Here is a 13,424-nt window from a genome sequence, read left to right as displayed (position 1 = left end):
GAAGCCGCTTGAAAAATGGAAAAATCTCATCTTTTAGTGGCTTCACAGCTTCTGAAGCCTGACGCAGTTATGAACGTCTTTCTCGTCTTCCAAGTCGTTTTGACACTGCTGTCTATATATTTATTTTTAGCAATTTTTTTAGCAACGTTTGGTTGTTTCCTAGGCGTTATTATTTTATTTTATTTTTTTTACATTTATTTTTGCCTGCACCCTAAGCATTTTTCATTGACTAGGTAGCTAACAACATAGCATGCAAACAGTTAATAGTCAGCTCATCCCCCCATCCATCCTTCTCCTCCCTGTGCCTCAGCTCACTGTAGGAGGGGCACAGCAAGCAGGAAGGTTACAGAAAGCAGCACAGAACACAGGCCACCACGAAGATCAGGATTTCTGCAAAAAGCGTCCATTATGCATTCAGAGGGGGTCCTGCTGGTGGCTGCTCTGTGCCTGCTGGGCACCCCGCTAGGTGGGTATCGCTGGACAGACTCTATCGCTCCTTGTAAGTTTTATCCATATCATGTGGCGGGAAAGCGTGGCTGAGGGGGCAAAGTATAGGAGTCATTGCAAAATAATGGTTTCCGCATCACTTTGCACTGACTGGTGCGGGATCATCGACTGCGCATACAGTGACAGTAAGGCCACGGTCACACCTTCAGTATTCGGTCAGTATTTTACCTCAGTATTTGTAAGCCAAAACCAGGAGTGGGTGATAAATACAGAAGTGGTTTCATACGTTTCCTCTTCTGGTTTTGGCTTACAAATACTGATATAAAATACTGACCAAATACTGATCATGTGAACGTGGCCTAATACTGAAAGTATAGGTAGTGCATGTCCTGTAGAGAAGGTCTGCAATAAGCTCCTAGTATATTATGACCGCTAAGGCCCCTTTTTTCCTGGACACTTGTGATTGTATTTGTAAACCACGTTTATGGATGTTACAGTTTCAGAAAAATGGTGTTTGTCTTTTTGGCTGTGTTTTCCCTGTTGCTGTCTTGTGGCAAGCAATGCTGCAAACAGATGTTGGCTTGAAAGCAACAGAACAATGTTAAGTCTTTTAGTTTCAGTCCAAAATCTGTCGTTTTGTGAAGAAAAAAAAACAAAAAACGGATCCAGCGAATTTGCCCTCTGGATCTGTCTTTTTCTCATAGACTTATATTACGACGGATTACCTCACGTTTTGTCCGTCGTGCGCTGGATCCGTCGGAATTTGTTTATCCGTCGTCTGGAGAAAACGTACAAAGAAATGTTTTTCGTCTGCGTCAGAAAATCGGACAACGACGGATCCAGCGGCGTCCATCGTTGGCTAGAATGGAAGCCTATGGCTACTTTAACACTTGCGTCGGTACGGGTCCGTCGCTATGTGTCTGGCCGACGTACCGACGCACGTTGTGAAATTTGTGCACGACGTGGGCAGCGGATGCAGTTTTTCAACGCATCCGCTGCCCATTCTGAAGTCCGGGAAGGAGGGGGCGGAGGTAGAAAATGGCGGACGCGACGGACAAAATAACGTTCACTTGAACGTTTTTTTCGTGCCGACTATCCGCCAAAACACGACGGATCCGTTGCACGATGGACACGACTGTGGCCATCCGTCGCTAATACAAGTCTATGGGCAAAAAACGCATCCTGCAGGCACATTTGCAGGATCTGTTTTTTGCCCAAAACGACGGATTCAAAAAAACGCAAGTGTGAAAGTAGCCTATGAGCGCAGGATCCGTCGCTGTCCGTCAAATGACTGAGCATGCTCCAAATCTGTATTTAGTAGCCAATTGGCCAGACAGCCTCAAATCTATATAAGGCTATCTGCACACATTGCGGATTAGGCTTAGGAATTTCTGGTGCGGATTCTGCATCTCTTGGCAGAAAACGCAGGTGCGGATTTAGTGCATTTTTTACCCCTGCGGATTTCTATAATAGAATGGGTACAAAAACGCTGCAGATCCGCAAAAAAGAAGTGACATGCTGCTACTTTTAATCGGCAGCGTTTCCGCACGGAATTTTCCGCACCATCAGCACAGCGGTTTTTTTTTTACCATTGATTTACATTGTACTGTAAATCACTTGCGGATCTGCAGCGTTTCTGCACCGCAAAAAAACGCTGCGGATCCGCAGGAAATCCGCAACGTGTGCACATACCCTAAACCTGTCATGTGGCTTCATTCCTCAATGTGCCAGCAAGAAGCCTGCCAGCAACGTGCCTGATGGATAGATGCATAGATGGTCACAATATTTGCTATAACTCCTTCCATTTCTGCCACTTGCTCTTCAACCTCTCAAAGATGGGGCGTTAAAACACTCAATATATAGGTTTCCATTATTTTCCAGTAGCCAATCACGTTTGGGAGCCTCCCATTTGGAGATATGAAAAAACAGATCCGTCAAAAAAACTAAAGAAACGGATCCTGTTTTTCAACGTTTCTGCTATACGGATCCGTCGAAAAACCGGATCCGTTTTTGACGGATCCACAACGACGGATTTTGACTGACGCCAGAAGACTGAAGTGTGAAAGAGGCCTATACATGAACCATTTGCTGTTTTGTGTTTTTTTTTCTCTTTTGTTTGTTTACCAATTTTGATTACTTTATATATCATTTTTTTTTTTTTTTTTACAAATACAGAATACCGGGTATTTTTCCAGACTATTTTAAGTGCAGTCCCAGTGCACATCTTAAGGCTATGTGCACACGTCAGAAAAGAGGTGCAGAATTTTTTGCACAAAATCAGCATCTCCTGGCATCTCCTGGCAGAATCCGCAGCCGTGGATTTGCCGCGGTTTTTATGTGGATTTTGTGCAATTTTTTTTTTTTTTTTATGCGGAATTGGTGCAGATTTTCTGCGGTTTTTGCCCCTGAGGAATTTTAACATGGAGGGGTGCAGAAACGCTGCAGATCCGCACAAAAGATGTGACATGCACTTCTTTGAAATCCGCAGCAATTCCGCACTGATTTACATTGTACTGTACATTACAGTGCGGATCTGCAGCGTTTCTGCACGGAAAAATCAGCTGCGGATCCGCAGCAAATCTGCATCGTGTGCACATAGCCTAAGGGTACTGTCTCACAGTGGCACTTTTGTCGCTACGATGGTACGATCCGTGACGTTCCAGCGATATCCATACGATATCGCTGTGTCTGACACGCAGCAGCGATCAGGGACCCTGCTGAGAATCGTACGTCGTAGCAGATCGTTTGGAACTTTATTTCGTCTCTGGATCTCCCGCTGTCATCGTTGGATCGGTGTGTGTGTGACACCGATCCAGCGATGCGTTCGCTTGTAACCGGAAAGTAAAAGCAGAGCACAGCGGTGACGTCACCGCTGTGCTCTGCTTTCACTTTATGGCCGGCACTCAGTCAGTGCGGGAAGCAGACGGCTAGGGACCTGACGGACACCGGAATGTGAGTATGTACGTTTTTTTTTTTGTTTTTTTTTACATTTACGATGGTAACCAGGGTAAACATCGGGTTACTAAGCGCGGCCCTGCGCTTAGTAACCCGATGTTTACCCGGGGACTTCGGCATCGTTGGTCGCTGGAGAGCTGTCTGTGTGACAGCTCCCCAGCGACCACACAACGACTTACCAACGATCACGGCCAGGTCGTATCGCTGGTCGTGATCGTTGGTAAATAGTTTTGTGTAACTGTACCCTAAGGGTCCTGACTGGGGTCATAGAAAGGTTGATGTATGTGTAGTTGGCAACTGTCCCAGATCTCCTGGGAACACCTGAAAGGGCTGGTGTCTATGATGACCCTTTCCAAAAGTGGACATTCTGGGGCAGACTGAGGATGGTCCCAGGAGAGGTGTTTAAAGAGGTTGTCCACTACTTTTTAATTGATGACCTATGCTTGGGATAGGTCATCAATGTCTGACACCCCAGCCGATCAGCTGTTATCGGTGTTGGCCAGAAGTACTCACTTGCGAAGCTGGCTGTCTTCTTATAGTGGCCACGGCCAGGTACTGGACATTTGCCTCCTTTTCAACTCAATAGGAGATGAATGTGCAGTACCCTGCGGCGGCCATTATCAGAAGACGGCATGCTCCGCAAGTGAGTACTTGCGGCCAACACAGATATCAGCGGGGGTGCCGGGTGTCAGACCCCGGCAGATCATCAATCTAAAGGATAGGTCATCAGTGGAAAAAGTAGTGGACAACCTTTTTAAGCACCACCAGAAATCTTGGCCACAATGGCCCCAAGGCTGGAGGGGAGTATAGATTCTATCTATCTATCTATCTATCTATCTATCTATCTATCTATCTATCTATCTATCTATCTATCTATCTATCTATCTATCTATCTATCTATCTATCTATCTATCTATCTATCTATCTATCTATAGATCAAGAAGTGGTTGTCTAAGGGTACCGTCACACAGTACCATTTACATCGCTACGACGGCACGATTCGTGACGTCGCAGCGTCGTATAATTATCGCTCCAGCGTCGTAGACTGCGGTCACACGTTGCAATCACGGCGCTGGAGCGATGCCGAAGTCCCCGGGTAACCAGGGTAAACATCGGGTTACTAAGCGCAGGGCCGCGCTTAGTAACCCGATGTTTACCGTGGTTACCAGCGTAAAAGTAAAAAAAAACAAACCGTACATACTCACCATCTGATGTCCGTCAGGTCCCTTGCCGTCTGCTTCCTGCTCTCACTGAGATCCGGCCGTACAGTGAGAGCAGAGCGCAGCGGCGACGTCACCGCTGTGATCTGCTCTCACTTTCCGGCCGGCAGACAGTAAGAGCGGAAAGCAGACGGCAAGGGACCTGATGGGCATCAGATGGTGAGTATGTACGGTTTTTTTTTTTGTACTTTTACGCTGGTAACCACGGTAAACATCGGGTTACTAAGCGCGGCCCTGCGCTTAGTTACCCGATGTTTACCCTGGTTACCAGCGAACGCATCGCTGGATCGCTGTCACACACAACGATCCAGCGATGACAGCGGGAGATACAGCGACGAAAGAAAGTTTCAAACGATCTGCTACGACGTACGATTCTCAGCTGGGTGCCTGATCGCAGTAGCGTGTCAGACACTGCGAGATCGTAACGATATCGCTACAACGTCACGAATCGTGCCGTCGTAGCGATGTAAATGGTACTGTGTGACGGTACCCTAAGTAGTGGACAATCCCTCTAAATCCCACCCTGGAGTGGCTCCAAACCCACCTGGAAATATCCCAATTTAGGGCTCATTCAGACTTCTGTTTTTTTGCATATGTGTGCTATCAGTGTTTGTCACAGATGACATTCGTGCCTGTAATAATGAATAGGACTGTTCGCATGTCCTTGATTTTTTTTTTTTTTGAGGACTGATTGGTCCTTGCAAAATCTCTTATCTCAGATATTGATCAGAGTGTGGGTTCAAAATAGGCAATGCAAGTCTATGGGTCCGTGAAAAATTTTGACGGCACTCCATGCCATGTTAGATAGGAGTCACTTTTCTTCTTCTTTCCACGTACAAGAAAAACTGATCAAACTCTGATGAAAATCTGGCCAAGATCACTGATGAAACTCGGTCAGTTTTTCTTGTGTGTTTTAAAAGAAGACTGACGTGTGAATGAGCCCTTAGTGAACTCGTGCAACTTTAGCATCTTTTTTTTTTTAATGTGGAACCACTCAGGATTTTCTGGGACTGTATCTGTAACACTGCCAGCAAATTCATTACTGGTGTCAAGTAAGTTTGTAGTCTTGGAATATTTAGATCCTCATTTATGAAGACTGATGTTTCAGCAGCAAGTCTAAACCTATTTTTGTTGTAGCTAATTGCACCAATTTTTATTTAAAAGCCACTTGTCTCAACAAAAATAAAAACAAAAAAAATGTGCAATTTGGATTGAAAATTATACCTATGGCTCCAATGAGCAGGTGTAAATTTGTGCTGGCTTTGGCTTGGTGTACATCCCCATGTTGAGGTTCTCTATGCGGCTGAATCCACGACCACTTGTGGTGGACAGGGTTTTTCATCGGTTGCAACGTTTCCCAACTTTTCACGTCTCTCAACAACTTACTGGCAAATTGAAGGTTCGCAGCTTTTCATAGCTAAGAAAATTCACTATAATTTATGCCAGAAATTGGTATACATTTTTTCCCAAATGTACACTACCCTTTGTTTGACGCCGATTTTACTATTTGGCTTGTGGGTGTCAATAGATGCACCAAATTTATTAGGTTTTTGCCTCCGAATAAATTCGGTGCACCTATCTTATTAAAGCTGGTGTCTGTGAGTATCAGTCTTTAGTCTTTATGAATATGACCTGGAAAATCAACGTGTTCATACAAGTACAAATATATGGTTACATTTATTGGGACTGCATATTATTCTCACAGGGCAGAAACTGCGAATATTTGAGGATGACTGATATTTTATCATGGCCTTCAGCATGTTTTCTGTAGGACACCACTGCAATTTAATTTGCACTTCAAAATTATTCCTTGTCTGAACTCATTGTTATGGCAAAATAAAAAGTAAAGTGTGAGCTCTGTAAATATTCATCCAAGCTGAATCGTGACTGATAAATATAAAGTTAAAGGGGTTTTCTCTCACTTTGTAAAATGAGTAAAATTGCAAAGTATTTGTAAAATCAAGAAACTTTACAATTTCTCTTATTAAAAATCCTTTCTGTTTTCAAGAATGGAGGGATTTTTACAATTCGGACAACCCCTTCTAAGTCCATACGTTGCCCACTTTTAAAATAACACTGTAGTTCCAGCAGGGTCAATGCTTTCTCTCCTGGCGATAAGTGTGAAGTCACGCGGATCATGCGGCTAATCAGCGCTGCTTCACTCTCCCCGCCTTCGGACGTATCTCATACATCCGGAGGAAGAGAGCAGCAGTGTCTCTTAGTCCCTTAGTAAGCGATTTGTCTGAAGGCGAAGAAAGTGAAGCAGCGCTGATTGGCTGCAGGGTTCGCATGATGTTACACGATCAGGAGAGATGGCATCGACACCGCCGGAATTACATTGGAAATGATTGGGTATTGTTATTCTAAAAGGGGGAAGGGTATGGCTTGAGTAGGGGGTTGTCTGAGTAGTGGACAACCCCCTTTCATGTACAGTTTGTTAGCTAGGTTTTCGGCTATTTCTGCAGTCTACTAAGAGGTGGTCCGTTTCCTATTTAAAGAGCGTGCTCGTGAAAGCTTTGTGTTAGAGCTTGTAAGCGCTGCTCTGAAGCTGGTAGGTTGCTGCATGGAGGAGTGCATAGTTCAGACTTCTGCTGCTGTCCTGTACTGTCAGTCTTCAGAAGCCTAACCTCCCACCAGAAAACAGGAAGCCTGGAGACAGGGGAGCAGTGAGCTCCTGAAGTTAGAGGCCAGGATTAACCCTTTGAAGTAGATGGATTGCCAAAAAATAACATAAAAAAAGAGTGTTTAGAATAAAAGCCTAATTTTCATTAATAGGGAGCTGCAGAAAATAAAAAACGTAATCCTAAGTGCTGTCTAAACTGAGTGAGCAGAATGTGAAGACCTAAAAAATTATGGAGAAATGGCTACTGATACCGAGCTGTGGCTATTGTGTTGCTGTCTTCTCATTCCCTGTCACTGGGGAAGTGATCTGTGTGGCATCACTATGATAATGGAGGGGGACTTTGTTGGCGTATATTTGCCAATAATCACAATTTTGCAGGGGAAAATATGCAAATTGAACTTCCAACGGGTATGATTTAAGTCAAACTCATGCCTAAAGGTGGACACATTGGAGAGGCAATGAAATATTAGCTCTTGCATTCTCGGTTGCAGCCCAGCTTCAGTACTATAGTGTTCTATTGCTTAAAGGGCTGTTCTCATGTTCATTGGATAGGGGACAATTGCTTGGGGGGTCCGACTGCCTTGCTGATCTGAAGAGCCTTGGATCATGCACACTACCGCTCTCTTCTTTCTTAAAGGGAGCATATAACCTGCAACCCCGCATATAGCCTACAACTACATGTGTACCCTCACATGTTACATGTACCCCCACAGCTACAGCCTACAACCCCACCCTCACTTATAGCATGCAACCCCACATTTACCCTCCCAAATAGCCTGCAACCCCATATGCACCTCCCACATATAGCTTCCAAAATATAAATACGGTGTATGTATGTGTGTGTGTGTGTGTGTGTGTGTATGTATATATATATATATATATATATGTGTATATATATATATATATATATATATATATATATATATATATATATATATATATACCTTCTGAAATGGCTTATGTGCAGCAGTGACTCAAGTTTGCGAAGATCAATACAACCCATGGTGTGTAATCTAGTATGAGTGGACCCCCCGGTATTTGTCTTCTGACCTTACCTTCATTGATATGATCCAATATTTAATCTTGATTGAAGGGTTGGGGGCACAGATGTTTCCCTTTCGTCTGTTCACATCTGTTATGTGGCAGGATTCTCTAAATTTAGAAAATGGAGAAGTAAAAACATTTTCTTCTGTCCTGCGCACCGCACCCGCTGTAAATTGGAGAAATAAAAGTAATATGTGGGCTCTCGGTAACCACAAATGCTGTCCGTTGATGTAATACTTGTGAAGCTTTATGTAATTCTTGTATATTTTCTAATTTTCTAGTTATCGGTGATGACTGCGCACCTTACGTGGGATCTGACTTTACTCTCCATCGAGGGCAGACTTGTGTCCTTTCATTCTGCGCCGGAACCTGCACAAACCGATACTGCAACATTCTGCCGGGCACCCAACTGGACCAGTCCCAATTCATGTGCATTTTAAACAAGTAATTTACATTCTTTTGCAATCAAGACTTATGGTCTTCTAATATTATTTTACTCTTATAGCGCCATTAATTCCAGTACACTATACTGACATCATTCATCATCATTGTCCCCATTGGGGCTCACAGTCTAAATTCCTTATGGGTATCTTTTTAGTGTGTGTTTCTTCCATACTTGTGATTTTTTTTTTTTTTTTTTTTTTTTTTTTCATGAATAATTCTTCTTCTGATGGGTTTAATACTTTTTATATAATATTAAAAATGAGAAATTTAATTGAATATGACGAAGCATGTATAATGAAGTATATAAATAAACTGAGAATTGAGTAGGGCGGAGCATATATAATTGTATTTAAATGAATTAAGCTTTTATTTATTTTTTTCCCTTTTTCAATAGCCTTTACTTTGTGGTTGGATGTGGCATCGTACTCTTCTTTATTCTTGTTGCCGGCGTTATCGCCTGTTGCTGTAAATCTCTCTGCATGTGCTTTGGACTCTGCTGTCCACGGCGTTCACAGCGTAAGTAAATCTAATCTGAATGTAGAGCAGAGCTGCTTGGCTTGTACGTTACAAAGCTTGGACTTAAGACACAGCTTAGAGAAAATGTATGTAATGGAAAACCCCAAAAATACCAACATATGCTCTGGCTCATAAGTGCAATGCATAAGCGCACATTCACACTGGCCATGTAAGACAGAACTGAAGGTGAAAACAAAATGAGCAAATACTCTGTAGTAAATGAATACTACATGTAAATAACATTGGGGTAGTTGGTTAACACTGCTGTGATCAAAAAAGTGTAAAAGCCATCTCACCACGACAAGGTGTACCTAACTCTTGTAGTTCACCTTCCTATGTGTCAGCAGACATACAATTAGATGAGGGCCGAGCAGGATCTGGGTCCCGACTGTCTATGGAAAGCTATATAAACAAAATGGACAGTTCGACTTTTTTTATTATTGTTTTAAGGCATATATAATCATACCAGTATATTCAATGGTAAAACAGTCCTGACATATTTCTGATTTTATGAAACACATGATTTTGCTATTACTAGTAGTTTTAGTGGCACACAGTGGTAAATGGATTGACGCACGAGAGGCATTTTATAGAACTACGCTATTACGGATCTGATAAATAAAGGATTCCTTTAAGAAAGGTGTCTTTTGTGATATATATATTTTTAGCATTCCATATACACTCACTGGCCACTTTATTAGGTACACCATGCTAGTAACGGGTTGGACCCCTTTTGCCTTCAGAACTGCCTCAATTCTTCGTGGCATAGATTCAGCAAGGTGCTGGAAGCATTCCTCAGAGATTTTGGTCCATATTGACATGATGGCATCACACAGTTGCCGCAGATTTGTCGGCTGCACATCCCTGATGCGAATCTCCCGTTCCACCACATCCCAAAGATTTCATGTTGTTTACGCCAAATTCTGACCCTACCATCCGAATGTCGCAGCAGAAATCGAGACTCATCAGACCAAGCAATGTTTTTCCAATCTTCTACTGTCCAATTTCGATGAGCTTGTGCAAATTGTAGCCTCAGTTTCCTGTTCTTAGCTGAAAGGAGTGGTACCCGGTGTGGTCTTCTGCTGCTGTAGCCCATCTGCCTCAAAGTTCGACGCACTGTGCGTTCAGAGATGCTCTTAGGCCTACGGGTGGCAACGGGTGGCAATTTGAGTCACTGTTGCCTTTCTATCAGCTCGAACCAGTCTGCCCATTCTCCTCTGGCATCAACAAGGCATTTCCGCCCACAGAACTGCCGCTCACTGGATTTTTTTTCTTTTTCGGACCATTCTCTGTAAACCCTAGAGATGGTTGTGCGTGAAAATCCCAGTAGATCAGCAGTTTCTGAAATACTCAGACCAGCCCTTCTGGCACCAACAACCATGCCACATTCAAAGGCACTCAAATCACCTTTCTTCCCCATACTGATGCTCGGTTTGAACTGCAGGAGATTGTCTTGACCATGTCTACATGCCTAAATGCACTGAGTTGCCGCCATGTGATTGGCTGATTAGAAATTAAGTGTTAACAAGAAGTTGGACAGGTGTACCTAATAAAGTGGCCAGTGAGTGTATATAGGTTACTACTTGACAGACACAATCCCATGGATGGGGAACCTTTCAACTATGCTATGTCTTGCTGCCTAAAACCACAGAAGTCAGGAACTAAAGACAAACAACTTCTTCATTGAGCACTAAAGCTTTAAAAGGGTTTCTCGGGTTCAGAATCCCTCTGTCCTTAGGGGTTACTCGATCTCCCTAGGTCCAACCCTGAGTCTCTGCCACTGACTGCAGCACTGATGCTACATTTGCAGCGCTGTCAATGTTTCCTGCAGCGCCGCCGATGTGTCCTGCAGCGCTGTCAGTGTTTCCTGCAGCGCCGCCGATGTGGCCTGCAGCGCTGTCGATAACAAACACCGGGAGAAACTCTGAGCTGGACCTCTTGAGGATGATATAAAGCATAGGGGATTTGGATTTTCTGAAACCGGAAACCCCTTCAGCATAAGTGTCGGGCTCTCATAGATTTGTCCACTGGGTGGCTTCCTCCAGTTTCTCCTTCCACAGCTTGGCTTGATTGATAGGTCTAAAGAGGAAGACTTTTTTTCAGATGTCTGTTTTTCATGTGCGAACAGTATTTGTATTTCTCCTACTATAGTGAATGGGGTTGTTCACATGTCTGTGATTTTCCACATACCAAGTGGTCTGTGCAAAATCACGTAGACCTGTCAGATTTTGATCCGAGTGTTGAATAGGAAATGGCAATGCGAGTCTATAGATCTGTGAAATTAATCGAACCGCTCTTGGATGTCATCCGTTTGTGGTCTGATTTTCACAAACTCTTATATATGAGAAGAATCAGGAATATTTTTCTTTTTTTCCTTTTGACGAGAAAAACGGATCAAACTGACCAAAATTTGCTGATGAAACTCTGTCAGTTTTTCTCGTATATGGAATATCGCATGTGTGAATGAGCCTTCCTTGCACATAGTTAAGCTCAGTGGACTCTTATTCTGGTGCTCCAACGCTTAGAGATTTTGGTAATGAGAGCCTGTCAGTATTTTTTGAAGCCCGTACATTCGGCATTATTAAACAGCCGTCAGGTTCATTATGTAATGAAACCTTAGTTCTGTAATTTTAATAATTTTTTTTTTTTACAATAATACATTTTCCCTTGACTTTTCAGCAGTTCATGTGACTAGCATGACAGTCACTAATGTTCGTCAGCAGCCCATGGTACAAATGCCATTTTCCACACCGGCTACAGGATACATGCCGGTGGCAAACCAATCTATGTATGCTGGACAAGGTCCACCACCATATCCAGGTGAGCCAAGTGGCTATGCCAGCTATCCAACTAAATAAGGTGGTAAGTAGGCTTTTTAGTCAGTATGCAGTATTTCCAAGCATGGCCAAAGATAACCTTCCCTATTTGTCGTTATTGTGTCGGCTTCTCTTATTTGCATGCTGTATGTCCATATTTTGCAGCCACAAGCATGATGATGCAAAAACGTCCACGTTCAGGCCTATGTTAATAATCTTTAGTTTTACATGACGTTTGGACACCTGGAAACAACTTCTGAATGTGCTCATGAAATGCTCCCATCTCATTGCCCATGTAGTCCCCCTAGGGAACTCATGAAAATGCTAATAAATAAGGATACATCACACCAGCTTCCCCTATTAAATGCCATTTATAGGGTGTGCACCTTCAGTGTGATTCTTTAGGGTGAGCAACTGTATTTTAGATAGATTCCCTTTAATTATACAAGGTAAGGTATCAATAGCCAGAAAAACCTCTTAAACATTATTTAAACCACCTGATAGGCTACCATTTAGCCCATACAAGGAAGCAGTATACCCACTCAAAGCAACATTTCCATAGGGAGAAAAGAAGAGTTCATTTGGGTATGAAGGAATAAAACGGAATTTTATTGAAAGTTCACGTTACATTTAAATACCAACAGTATACATAAAAAGATCCAATAAAGTGACACATGTGCAAAGCAAGAAAACAGGGCACCCAGAAACCTCCAACTGCTTCAACCCCTTAGTGCCTAGTAGTCTATCCAAGTATAAAGTGCATATATAGCAAAGTACGGCACAGGCAGGTTGGTATGGCGCAAACCTCCGCAAAAAGCAGAGTATCAAGTGAACAAAGTACTAAGTAACAACATATAGGGCCAGCCAGCACTTACCACGGGTATAGGTTGGAGGAATTTCTGGGGCCGGGTGTAGAAAGAGCCCCCCGACGCACGTTTCGCGTCCCCAACAGACCGCTTTCTCAAGGGAGGTGAAAAAATCAATGCAAGAGGACCTTTTGAGGTCAAAGGGTTGATCACATGTGTAATCAGGGCCAATCACGGGTGGTCAAAACCGGCGCATGCGCGCTGCACGCCACAGGTCCTAGAAGTGCCGGGGAGCGTCATGCATAACTGCGCATGCGTGGGGAGGAAAGCCCCAGGCATGCGAGGAAGGCATAGAGACGCACCGCCGCACCACAGGAATCCCAGGCAGCAGAGCGCATGCGCACAACCACTCGGACCCAAATATAGGGTAAGACAAATATGGACAGAGGAAGGGTAAAGAGGAGAATACAAAGGTATAAACGTCCTGTAAGTATACGAGCGGAACGATGGGAATCGACGGATCATTGTCATACAGGATCATAAATCGCGTAGT

The 13,424-nt window shown here is 43.5% G+C and overlaps 1 protein-coding gene across 3 annotated transcripts in view; it reads left to right on the top strand.

The window, feature by feature from the left end:
* The first annotated feature begins 305 nt into the window (after positions 1 to 305).
* The window catches only part of LOC143788886 (protein shisa-4-like), a 29,346-nt gene continuing 16,227 nt past the window's right edge, over positions 306 to 13,424 (top strand). Inside the window, exons 1-4 of one of the 3 annotated variants that reach the window (XM_077278808.1) lie at positions 306 to 466; positions 8,571 to 8,733; positions 9,128 to 9,249; positions 11,929 to 12,069. In XM_077278808.1, coding sequence (XP_077134923.1) covers positions 409 to 466; positions 8,571 to 8,733; positions 9,128 to 9,249; positions 11,929 to 12,069 — 484 coding nt within the window. In that variant the 5' untranslated portion in view covers positions 306 to 408. Of the gene's footprint in view, positions 467 to 8,570; positions 8,734 to 9,127; positions 9,250 to 11,928; positions 12,112 to 13,424 lie in introns of all 3 variants that reach the window. The other 2 variants (XM_077278807.1, XM_077278809.1) reach the window with 2 other exon arrangements.

This window comes from Ranitomeya variabilis, chromosome 8 (genome assembly GCF_051348905.1).
Source record: "Ranitomeya variabilis isolate aRanVar5 chromosome 8, aRanVar5.hap1, whole genome shotgun sequence".
In the NCBI taxonomy this organism is placed as follows: Eukaryota; Metazoa; Chordata; class Amphibia; order Anura; family Dendrobatidae; genus Ranitomeya; species Ranitomeya variabilis.
The sequence above is the reverse complement of the archived record's forward strand: the minus strand, read 5'-3'. Positions and strand labels throughout refer to the sequence as shown.